We start from the raw sequence: 12,012 nt of genomic DNA, 5'->3' as shown, positions 1-12,012 counted from the left end.
AGAATTTCAATTTTCTGAGCCCATTTTACGGCTGCCATGACGGGCACAGCAAAGCATAAGAAGAGCAGGATTATGTTAAAAAAAAAAAGCCAACCTGATGTTTATGAATGTGAAGGTGTTGCTAAGGCAACCAAAGGCCGTTTACATGAGATGCACACCTCCAACCTGTTGTGCTCAAAGACAGGGATACACTCGAGCTCTTGCGGCACCTCTGTTCTCACTGCCAAGGAGCGCGGCGTGAGCACTTTCCGTCTCGCACAGTTATTAGAGGTTGATGAATCAGGCTCTCCACTGGCTACTTGTCATTCAGACTGCGACAGCCTCTCCTGCTCTGACTTCCGAGACATGCTGCGTTAGTAAACAAAACATCACATTTTACTTTTCACAAAAAAGGGAGCTATGCTCAATACAAGAGCTCGTCTCGCAATGAATCCGGCATCTGGTTATATTTATAGACTAGCTGCAACTCAAAGACATTCCCCAGCTTTTACTACCTGGACAGGCAATTACGGGGTGGGGGGGCATTTCGGCGATGCATTTTCATGCATATGTGCTCGAGTCAAGATGTTTCTGGCCCCACTAGATATATTCATCTGGGAGGTGGGGGAAACCCAAAAAATGGAAATACTCACTGTAACTAAGAAAAATTTAAGAGAACATCCTCCAAATCTCTCCAAAAGACAAAAATAAGCCATTATTCATCAGGTACAGACCAGAAAGTGGGGACAGCTGTAACATTTGAAAATGCTAATTCAGAAGTAGAGAAAGCAGTACTTGTTTGTTAGCACTTCATTCCTCTCTAAGGTCAAGTTGTACTCAGAGGCCCTCATATTTCTCAGTTTCCTGCTTCCTGTACTTTCGAACATGGAACTAAATTAGCTAGTGGTGATGGTGGTGGTGGTGGTAGTCGTCGTCAAAATTTGTTGTTGTTACTAATGAAAGCATGAAACTGAAAGTGCTTTATACTGAGTCAGATCATTGGTCTACCAAGGTCAGTGTTGTCTACTTTGTCCAGCAGTGGCTCTCCGGAGTGTCAGGGATTGAACCTGCGGCCACCTGCATGCTAAGGAGATAGGGTTGCCAGGTCCCTCTTCACCACCGGCGGGAGGTTTTTGGGGCAGAGCCTGAGGAGGGTGGGGTGAGGGGAGGGACTTCAATGCCATAGAGCCAATTGCCAAAGTGGCCATTTTCTCCAGGTGAACTGATCTCTATTGGCTGGAGATCAATTGTAATAGCAGGAGATCTCCAGCTAGTACCTGGTGGTTGGCAACCCTATAAAGAGAGGATCTACCAGTGAGCCAAGAGCCCCAACCCTACGAAAATATGGATCTGTGTTCTTTCAGAGCAGAAGGAAACACTAAACATGCACTTGTACCAACAATACCAACATTTTTGAGCTTGACCAGGACTACTCAATGGGCTGTTACGCAAACGCAAGTTGGCGATCTAGAGCTGGCACCCCATTGGACAATTCAGAATGAATACTGAACAGCCATTCCATTATCCTAACAAACAGACTACAGCAAAAAAGCTACAAAGCTGGTTGGAATAAAAGTCATGCTAAATCACAAGTCCCTGCACAAATTTCCCTGGGTAACATTATCTTAATAGCAGAGGGGATATTATATCACAAGTCATTAAAAAAAACCCTAAAATTTCCACTTCCTACTATAGTGAAAGAAAATCAATGCCATCCAATTTCATGATGCAAATAGACATGCCTTGCTGTTGTGGCCGATTTGTTAGAATGCATAGCCCATTCATTCAGTGATCTTTCCAGCTAAACTGGAAAGAGAAAACAGTTGAAAGTGTGATATAATCCCTGTTTTGGATTGAACACATGAACACATGAAGCTGCCTTATACTGAATCAAACCCTCAGTCCATCAAAGTCAGTATTGTCTACTCAGACCGGCAGTGGCTCTCCAGGGTCTCAGTCAGGGTCTTTCACATCACCTACTTGCATAGTCCCTTTAACTGGAGATGCCAGGGATTGAACCTGGGACCCTCTGCATTCCAAGCAGATGCTCTACCACTGAGCCATGGCCTGTCCCATGGCCTGTATCAGTCAAGCCTATCCTGCTTGCCAGCATCTGCACTGAGCAACATGGCAAACAGACAATTTACACTGCAGTACAAGTATCATGTCCAGCAAATCAGCATATATTACCCATGAAAATCCTTGTATTTGGAAGCACCCCCATTGCCATAAGAACATAAGGAGAGTCCTGTTGGATCAGATAAGTGGTCCATGTCTCCCGGCAACCTGTTGTATACAGTGGCCAACCATTTACCCTGGTCAACTGACAAACAGGGCAGAAATGCTGACTTCCAACAGCATGGTGCAGTGGTTAAGAGTGGCGGGACTCTAATCCGGAGGAGCGGGTTCAATTCCCCACTCCTCCACATGAAGCCTGCTGGGTCACCTTGGGCCAGTCACAGTTCTCTCAGAACTCTCTCAGCTCACGCCGAGGCAGGCATTGGCAAGCTGCCTGTGACTTGAAGGCACTTTACACACACACACACACAAACAAACAACTCTCCATAGGATTGCACCGTGGGAGTGTAGAGGCAATGAATGCTGATGTAGTTCTTGAGTGGAGGAAGCAAATGGCTGGGAAGGAGAGGCTGTGTATGTTTTGGCTCTTAGCCACTGGGAAATTGTGGTAAGAGGCTCTTAGGCTTAGAAACTTTAGCCAACCCTGTTATAGATTTTTACAAGCAAAAGATTTGTTGTTCTTAAACTTCTAGAGGCTACTTTGTTGGCATATATCTCTGGCGAATACCTCGGAGGGATATTATTGTAATGAAGAGGAAATATTTATACTTCATGTGAATTATTTCCTTGGTGGCGCAGGCCACAGTGTGAGCGAAGGGGGAAAGAAGCTGCCTGAAGCTGTTGAGAGCACAAGCGGGGGAAGGCCTTGCTTGACGGCCAGCTGGAACCATTCAAGGCATTTACTGGAGAATCCGTGGCAACTTGCCCTGCAAATGCAGGGGTCACTGCATGAGTGTAAAATCTTTACAGTATCCTACAGATCTACAGTCACCAGTCCAGAAGATGCAGACAGAAAGAAAACGATAGAAGGGCGGGCGGCCTCTTAAAACCAACATATGTTTTTATGCACCAATTTAAAGTGACAGCCAAACACCATATATGCCCACTTTTCTTACTTGAAAAGGTTGCTTATAGCAAAGCACCATCGCATCATCATTAGGGTTGCCAACCTCCAGGTGGTGGCAGGAGAGCTCCTGCTATTACAACTGATCTCCAGCTGATAGAGATCAGTTCCCCTGGAGAAAATGGCCGCTTTGGCAATTGGACTCTATGGCATTGAAGTACCTCCCCTTCCCTCCTCAGGCTCCACCCCAAAAACCTTCCGCCGGTGGCGAAGAGGGACCTGGCAACCCTAATCATCATATATTTGTATATATACATATACTGTATGAAGCTATACACACACACACACACACACACACACACACACACACAAATCCCCTGGAGAAAATGGCCACTTTGGCAATTATATATATATACACTAATTCACCTAGATAAATGCTTTGATCAGATGCTTTGATTTCACCTTACTGCAAGGGAATGTTAAATTTATTTGGATATTGATACCTCCTTTACTCCCCAATGAGTAAACTCACAACAAGGAAGTTTAGGTTGACAGAGAATGATTGGCCCATGGTCACTGAGTGAGCTTTCATAGTGGAGTAAGGATTTGAACCTCGGTCTCCCAGGTGTGATACTTTAACCACTACACCACAATAGGCACATTCTAGTCGTCTGGTGGCTCCATTTCTGTCTCCATCTTCTGAACTGGTCCTCTAATGAACACTGTTTGTTATCAATATTCCTTTGTACTACATGTCTCGTTTATCACAAATCATATTCATAAAAAGTACATGCCCTGGACTTGTATATTTTTTCCAGATGTTGCACTAAGAGCAATAATTTTATGGCAGGCCAGGATGGTATATTGTTTTTCCTAGTGTGATATGACCATTGCAAGACACTTGCTGTTTCCTCTGAAGGCCACTCTTCAAGGGTCTCTAGCTTGTGGTTATCATTGATTGTTGCACAGAAAATGTATTTCACCATTGCTCTCTCCTTCTTTCCCATTTCAGTTGGCCCTCACATAGGCCGATATTGTGGGCAGAATACACCAGGCCGTGTCCGCTCTTCAACTGGCATTATTTCCCTGGTTTTCTACACCGACAGTGCGATAGCAAAAGAAGGTTTTTCTGCCAACTACACCGTCTTGCAGAACAGTGTATCGGAAGGTCAGTGTTTATCCATCCTGCAGCGCTTTGCGTTGATTATTCTCAGTCATGTCTCTTCACCTGCTGGGTGCCACATGAAATATTTAAAGAAACCTTAGCTAAACAAGGACTCGGTGGGTGTGTATCTGTCTTTAAAGCAGCTACCCTGTGATTATCAATGCCAGGAAAAGACATTTCCTCTCAGATTTGTTTCTCTAAAAGTCATGAGGTTGTGGGAGAGCTCTGGCAGAAACTGAAAACCACACAGCTAGACAATGGGTTCAATCCAACCCAATTATCTGCTGGTGAACTAGGGAGGAGGGGTCCCCTTTGACTACCAAAAAAGACTGTGCTGGGAGTCACAAGACCTGCATGGACAAAAGCCATGTGGGATGGGGTGTGTGGTAAGGAGGGAAATCAGGTGATGTTGAGTTAGGGTTGGCAGCTGGCTCACAGCTGGTGGGAGACTTACGTTGTGACATCATCAGTTATGAGGTGACATTAGTTTTGGTATGACCTACCTGGAAGTGATGTCATTGCATAGGGAAGATGCCCCAGCATTCGCCCAAAACTCTGTGGTTTGGAGTGAATGCCAAAGCATTGCCTGATACAATCACATCCCTTCCAAGTCACACCCGAAGTGACATCATGGCATCGGCATGATGCTGACCCCCCATTTCCCCAGCATTCCCCTACACTGTCCAGCTAAGTGACCTGACCTCTCTATATTCAATGAAAAAGCTGGCTGGATCCAACCCAATATGCTTTTATAAATCGTTTGTTACATTTCTTCCGTTATGGGACTTGAGGTAGCATACTTAGGGTTTCCATTCAGGTTACTGTCTATCTTGCAGGGGATCCACAGGGTGCAATTCTATCCCCCATGCTTATCAATCTCTATGTAAAGCCCTTAGGACAAATCATTTGTACCTTTTGGGTTGGTTGTCGTCAATATGCTGATGATACTCAGCTGTATATATCCTTATCCAAGTCTCCTGGTGATGCGGTAGAGGTCCTGAATTGCTGCCTGGCCACGGTGGTTAAACTGGGCTAAAAGTGAACAATTTGAAACTAAACCCTGAAAAGGCAGGGGTGATGCGTGTAAGGATGGAGGAGGTCTTGAAGGACATTGATCTCCCCACTTTTGATGGAGTTCAACTGACCCTTGCAGACTCAGAAAAGTTTACAAGAAGGTAATGTTTGTGGAGTGATTTGTATGCCACAAGGGCTGTATAAATTCCAGATCTCCAGGCACCATCGGGAGGTTGGCAACCACAAACCAGAACTCTACAGGCCTTCTTTGTAAAAGAAAAGAAAATTTGGAAGCTCATTCCTGTTACTCCCAGCCCTAGGACACCCTATAAAAACCTCTCTACATATACAGAGACATTTTCTGTACGCTGGACTTCTGATTTCTTTGAGCAGAGAATTTATAGATTAAGAAGCAAAAGCTCGGATTATTGGGAAATTAAAATGTGTGCCAATTTCACACTACATGGCAGAATTGCAGCAGCTACTTTAACCACAAAGCATTTTTTTTCTAGCACCCAGCCCTTGTCTACACTAAATTGATGTCTGAAAAATGCTATAATTCTCTATTTTTAATGGAAATACCATAGTTTAAACAAGTCTGAATGTATTCCTAAATGCTTCTTAATAACCAGTTGTAATTTTTCTGTTTGACTTTACAAAATTGTTTCTGTCATAGAGGAAATGCTGATCAACCAGATCTCATTTGTTAAAAAAGACACCTTCAAATAGAATTAAAATAGTAGGGAATACAAGGTTAATCATACCCTTTCACGTTGCTGCTGCTTTCTGATTTTAAAAAACATTTTACAGCATACCTCTTGTTAACATTTAGTGCCTTCCTGTCTGAATTTAAAGTTTGTCAAATGGACTCGCCTGTTTGATCTCCCATGTAGGGAGAAATGCATGTGAAGGTTAGATTGATGGCATTTAAGACCTACGTTTAGAAGACAGATAGATCAAATTCAGTATTATTGCAAGTTCCCCAACAAAGCTGTGCCTGAATCATCTAAAACAAGAACATTAATTTAGCTTCCATCTGCATTAACAAATTTTCCTGTCTCCATGAAATTTAACATGCAGTGAAGCAATTGTTTCTCATTTTCTGCACAATTTTTGTGTCTACGGGTATTAAAAATTAATAGATGAGGATTGCTCACAATCATAGCAAGCCTGACCCTTAAGCCATAACTACAATATAGGGCTTTGAAAACCCAGGGGACACCCCCCCCCCCGATTTATGGGTTCAGTTTTGGAAAACACTCGTTTCAGGGCACACACTCACCCATGAATTGTGATGTTTCTGCATGTGCAAAAGTCACAAAAGAACCCCCTGATATTTTGGAAAGTGATAGCAACACAAAATGGTACACAAAAGGGAAGCCAGGAGCCCGCGATACAGGAAAGTCAGAGCAGTCCAACTTACCTCTCCCTGTCTGCCAATTTCTCACCCCTTGTTGGGAGAGATAAAAGAGGGTGGGCAGGAGGACAGCAACCCAAATTATTGCTATTTCAAAAGATACAGAAGGCTGTGCAGGCAGAATAGGTGCACTGAAGCATCGAATGGGTTGGAGGAGCCAAGCTGAGGCAAGGAGGGCATATGGAAGGGAGGCAACCTGGAGGAAGCAGTGGCAAGCAACAGGAAAACGCAATCTCTTCTCCCCTGCAATTCCTCGCAGTAGGGTTGCCAAGTCCCTCTTCGCAACCGGCAAGAGGTTTTTGGGGTGGAGCCTGAGTAGGACGGGGTTTGGGAGGGGAGGGTCTTCAATGCCATAGAGTCCAGTTGCCAAAGCGGCCATTTTCTCCAGGTGAACTGATCTCTATTGACTGGAGATCAGTTGTAATAGCAGGAGATTAGCTACTACCTGGAGGTTGGCATCCGTACCTCACAGGTCCCCCTTCTTGCAAATATTGTGAGAGCAATCCTAAGCAGGTCTTCTTAGCAACCTATTTAGGCTTATTCAATGGGGCTTACTTCCAGGAAAGTATCCTTAGGATTGCACTTTATATTGCCAAACTAAATTTATAATTACATCATGTTGAGTGGTTATTACTTATTTTCTGTGTGTGTGTGTGGTATATTCATAGAATATACATAGGGGGAAAAGAAAGAAAAAAGAACCTTTAGCACCTGATCACACACAAACAGAAGGCACCATCCAGCCACTGAAGCTACGGAACCATTCAAGGGTTCCCAACAAAACTCACAACTGAACTGTCCAGATCTGGCTACAGGTGTCTGTGGCCAATCCCATCACACAATGAAGTGCAACAGCCAGCATGTTGTAGTGTGCTAGACCTTGACCAGACAATCTCCACTTAGCCATGGAGCTTGTTGGGAGACCTTGGGCCCGTCATTAATATCTGTCAGCCTAACCTATCTAATCTTACCGGATTGTTACAAGGACTGAAGAGGAAGTACCAGCTCAAGCTTCTTGGCAGAAAGGTGGGATACAAAAGGTCATTTGGACCATTTAGTCCCACATCCATATCCAAATACATATTTTTTACCCTGGAGCAGCTTGCACTGTGATTTGACCCTAAAATGTAATCTTTGCCAATTCTTTGTATCCTGCAATGGAAATTGCCCATGCTGGGCTTATACTGTTGCATATCTCGCCTCAAGAATTCCAAAAATATTAATTTGTAATGTCAGAAAGGTCTACTGCATGACAATCATAAATAATAAGAAAACTTCCATAGTGTTTTAGTCCAACCTTAGGAAGAGTTTTATCTCCCATCGTGTTTCAGAAAAGTAACATTGGAACTGGCTTCCTTTCCTCCCTTTCTTCCCTTTCCCGCTATTTCCTCATTTCCCATGTCATTCCTGTCCTTCCCAACCTTTTCTCCATGTGTTTTTTCCATTGTCTTCCATCTCCTCCCCCTTGAGGTATTACATTAATCTGGACGCCTGCAGAAACATCCCTCCAGTGGATATGACGCCATCAATAAATAAATGTATCAAATTAGCATTGGTTTAAATTCCATTTTAATTTTGTTTAATTATGTATGTATATTTATGATGTTAGCCGCCCTGAGCCCAGTTTTACCAGGGGAGGATGGGGTATAAATTTCTATTCCATTCTACTCTGTTCTATTATATATTGCCAGCACTAAGAGAGACATTAGAGGCCCAAAGTGGTCTTAGTTGACAAAGAGAGTAATCATAAGCAGGTTTACTCAGAATCCTACTCAGGTCTGTTCGATGGGGCTTACGCCCAGGAAAGTGTTCTTAGGATTGCACTGAAAGTCAAATACAAATGGTTGGGTTTCTCCATCCAAAGCAAGGTAGTATACAATACTGACTTGCTAATTTCACTAGGAATTTTTTGCATTGGCTTCAATGGTATAGGGCTTGTAGCTATGACTTTTTGGCGAAATTACTATACTGACCAGATTTTTATTTCAGATTTCCAGTGCATTCAACCACTTGGAATGGAATCCGGTGAAATTCATTCTGACCAAATCAGTGCCTCTTCTCAGTATAGTACCAACTGGTCTTCTGAAAGGTCCCGCTTGAATTACCCTGAAAATGGGTGGACGCCAGGAGAAGATTCCATCAGAGAATGGATACAGGTAAAAAACCATTTAATTAAAAATTTAACTTCTTCCAAAGGTACTTCAAAGAAAGCGACTGGGTAAACATGTGTTTGTTTGTTTTTAAAGAAAGAAATGCAACAGATTGTAGTGTTTAAAAGTTCTGTTTAATACGAAAAACAACACTGCTTGAATATCTCATGCTCCGCTTAGGTACATACTACAAATAGACTGACTCTCCAAGGTATGGGGGAAAGAAAGAAAAGGTCAGGAAGATTAATTCTTTTGCTTCCTGCATATATTTTTTTTCAGTCTTCTGGGCACAAATAACAGAGATTTTGCTTTAGTGAGAAAAGTCAATATTAGTTTAACAGGCACTTAAAGCAAAATGGTCTGTTGGAACAGCCCGTGGTAGTTTTCAGATGAATGATACTCGGGGGCTACTCAGTGCCATAGGGTGAGCCTTTAACCTTTGAAGACACAAGATTAATCCAAAAATGAGAGAGTTTACGGTTTTCTGGTCTTCAGAACATTATGCTATCAACATTGAGGGGCAGAGAGCACAAAAAGGGGGCAATTTCAGTTTCTTTTATAAGTTATTTTACTAAAGTTTTAAGTGTGGTTGATTGGAACTGGTACAATGAAATCCTGTATGTGGGAGTGGTAGGATCAAGGTCAATGTACTATCAGTAAAGCTGAGATCTCTTATCAGTACCTGATGCATAGTCATAAAACCACTTGGTATCAGATGGCTACCAAATGGCTACATGTGTAATTGTGGCAAGCCATTAGATTTCTGTATCCTCCCACTGAATCACATTTCGTACATATATACAGGTTGAGTATCCTTTATCCGGAATGCTTGGGACCAGAAGTGGTCCATATTTCAGATCTTTCTCTATATTTGAATATTTTTGGAATTTTTGCTGATACATAGTGAGATATCTTGGAGATGGGACCCAAATTCATTTATGTTTTGTAAACACTTTATACGCATAGCCTGAATGTAATTTTGAACAATATTTTTAATAATGGTGTGTACACTGAACCATCAGAAAGGAAAGGTGTAACTATCTCACCAGAATACCTGTATCAGCTATTAAACAAGAGCAACAGCAAACAAGAAACAAACTAACAACGGCAGGCTTTTAGTCTCCACCTACGATGCAGTATACACTGTATTTTATTTTATTTTTAGGAGAGAGGAAACATTGAAAGCAGACAGCACGGATCTGCCTGCAAGCCAGCTCAAAGGGTCCAGTTTACAGATAAGTCTGGATATGGGATGTCCCAATAAGGGATACTCCGCCTGTATATCCTTGGACCCATTATATGGGTTATGCTCAGAATGAGAGACGAAAACCCACACCGTGGGTCCAGTTTAGTACAGGTGTGCATGGATTTAAGTGTGACGTGTGGGGCTTCCAGAATTCTTTTTCAGTTTCTGAACACACAGAGCAATTTTCCATGCTGGGGAAAGACATGGTTCCAAAACTAGGCCTATATGCATTTTTCAACATAGTATTCTGAACTGATATTTGTTTCTGCAACGGGAGAAAGAAATATCCAAGCGTGGATGCCTCTCTCTCTCTGGCTTCCCCCCTCCTACCCACCATGGACCTTTGAAATAACCCGCTGTGACACAGCTGAGGAATTTGGTTCTGGCAAACAGCAACCGGTTCTGTAGGGTTGCCAGGTCCTTCTTCGCCACTGGTGGGAGGTTTTTGGGGCAGAGCCTGAGGAGGGAGGGGTTTAGGGAGGGGAGGGACTTCAGTGCCATGGAGTCCAATTGCCAAAACAGCCATTTTCTCCAGGTGAACAGATCTCTATCGGCTGGAGATCAGTTGTAATAGCAGGAGATCTCCAGCTAGTACCTGGAGGTTGGCACATCTAGGTTCTGCACATGTCATTTTTTTTTCTTTTTTGTGGTTACTGGCCTGTGCAGTTGCGAAACCAGGCCCGGAGATTCTTTATCATCTGTGGATACACTAAAATTATTCATGCGAATTGTTACATGAATTAAACTAAATGGATGTTGCCGGCTTGTTGGGTAGCTTTTTCTCAGAAAAAAAGGAGTGTGACAAACTTCAAGGTCTTCGTTATAATAAATTTCAGGACGTTTCCATGAGCTGTTTTAATTAGAATCTTCCCTTTGCTCTTTAACTGTGATCTACATGCAGCTGATGACAACGGGAGCCAGGAGAGGAATTGTTCACATTTGTTAGATTAATAATGCAGTATTGAAAGCTTCCAGTAGTTTAAATAACTGGGTCACTTCTTCGAGCTTTTATTGTTTTCCATAGGAAATATCTCACTGACGTATAAGAATAATGAATCATTAGCCATCAATAAGAGCGTTCACGTCGGGGGGGGGGGTTTCCTCTGAGGCTTGCTGTCTGCAAGAAAGCTTAAAAACACGTTGAATGGTAATCAGCCAGGGGAAATCTTTCATTCCTGATCCTTCAGTACACAACGGAGCTCTCGGGTGTCCAGATTATGAGGCCTCCTCACGTCCTGAGCTGCTGAAAACTGGCTAATTGTAAATGATAAAGTTGATCACACTTCAGCTCGGCAAACAAAAACAAGTTAATTCTAGCTCCCGAGGTATAGATGGTAAAGGAAACTGAGCAAACCCTGATTATGAAGCAAAAGGTGTGTTGCCGTTAATTACCGCCACTTAGCTTCATAGAAAGGTAGTGCTTCAAAACTGCATTCACACTAGCACCCTTCTTTGAAAACAAGATTTGCTTTCATATTCGCCACTACATAGTATAAGTTAAAAAAAAAGAAAAAAGAAAAACCTGATTGCAGGCTGTAATTGTGCTTGCACGTTCATCTTTAGATAAAGTCAAAAGGATTTTAAGGGCGGCAGTAGAGATGGAAGCAGGAAAGTGAAAATAATTGAGAAGGGGAAGCTCAAAAATAGAAAACTGAAGAGAGCAGATACGAGCAGAGATGCAATAGAGCTACAAAAAGGGTGCACATTCCTTGCAACCCTGTCACTTTAGAACTACTCAGTAGGCAAGAGGGGTCCCACAAAAGCTCTTGGGGGAAGGGAGCACCCTGTTCTCTCTCGCCTGTCATAACTCACAGGGAAGTGGCATCCCATTCCACCTGCCTTTGCTTCCTCCCCTCTTTCTCATGAACACATGAAAGCTGCCTTATACTGAATCAGAGC

At 42.9% G+C, this 12,012-nt stretch overlaps 1 protein-coding gene and 1 non-coding gene across 2 annotated transcripts in view; one reads left to right on the top strand and one right to left on the bottom strand.

The window, feature by feature from the left end:
• Positions 1–12,012, top strand: part of NRP1 (neuropilin 1) — a 175,720-nt gene that overhangs the window by 77,291 nt on the left and 86,417 nt on the right. The window contains exons 5-6 of the mRNA XM_056857120.1: positions 4,134–4,289; positions 8,707–8,873. Of these exons, the coding sequence (XP_056713098.1) occupies positions 4,134–4,289; positions 8,707–8,873 (323 nt within the window). The remainder of the gene's footprint in view (positions 1–4,133; positions 4,290–8,706; positions 8,874–12,012) is intronic.
• On the bottom strand, positions 1,978–2,047 carry TRNAS-GGA (transfer RNA serine (anticodon GGA)). The gene has a single exon. It is a non-coding gene; the product is annotated as a tRNA-Ser (tRNA).

This window comes from Euleptes europaea, chromosome 11 (assembly GCF_029931775.1).
Source record: "Euleptes europaea isolate rEulEur1 chromosome 11, rEulEur1.hap1, whole genome shotgun sequence".
Classification (NCBI taxonomy): Eukaryota; Metazoa; Chordata; class Lepidosauria; order Squamata; family Sphaerodactylidae; genus Euleptes; species Euleptes europaea.
Note: the sequence above shows the minus strand (reverse complement) of the source record. Positions and strands in the feature narration are given on the sequence as shown.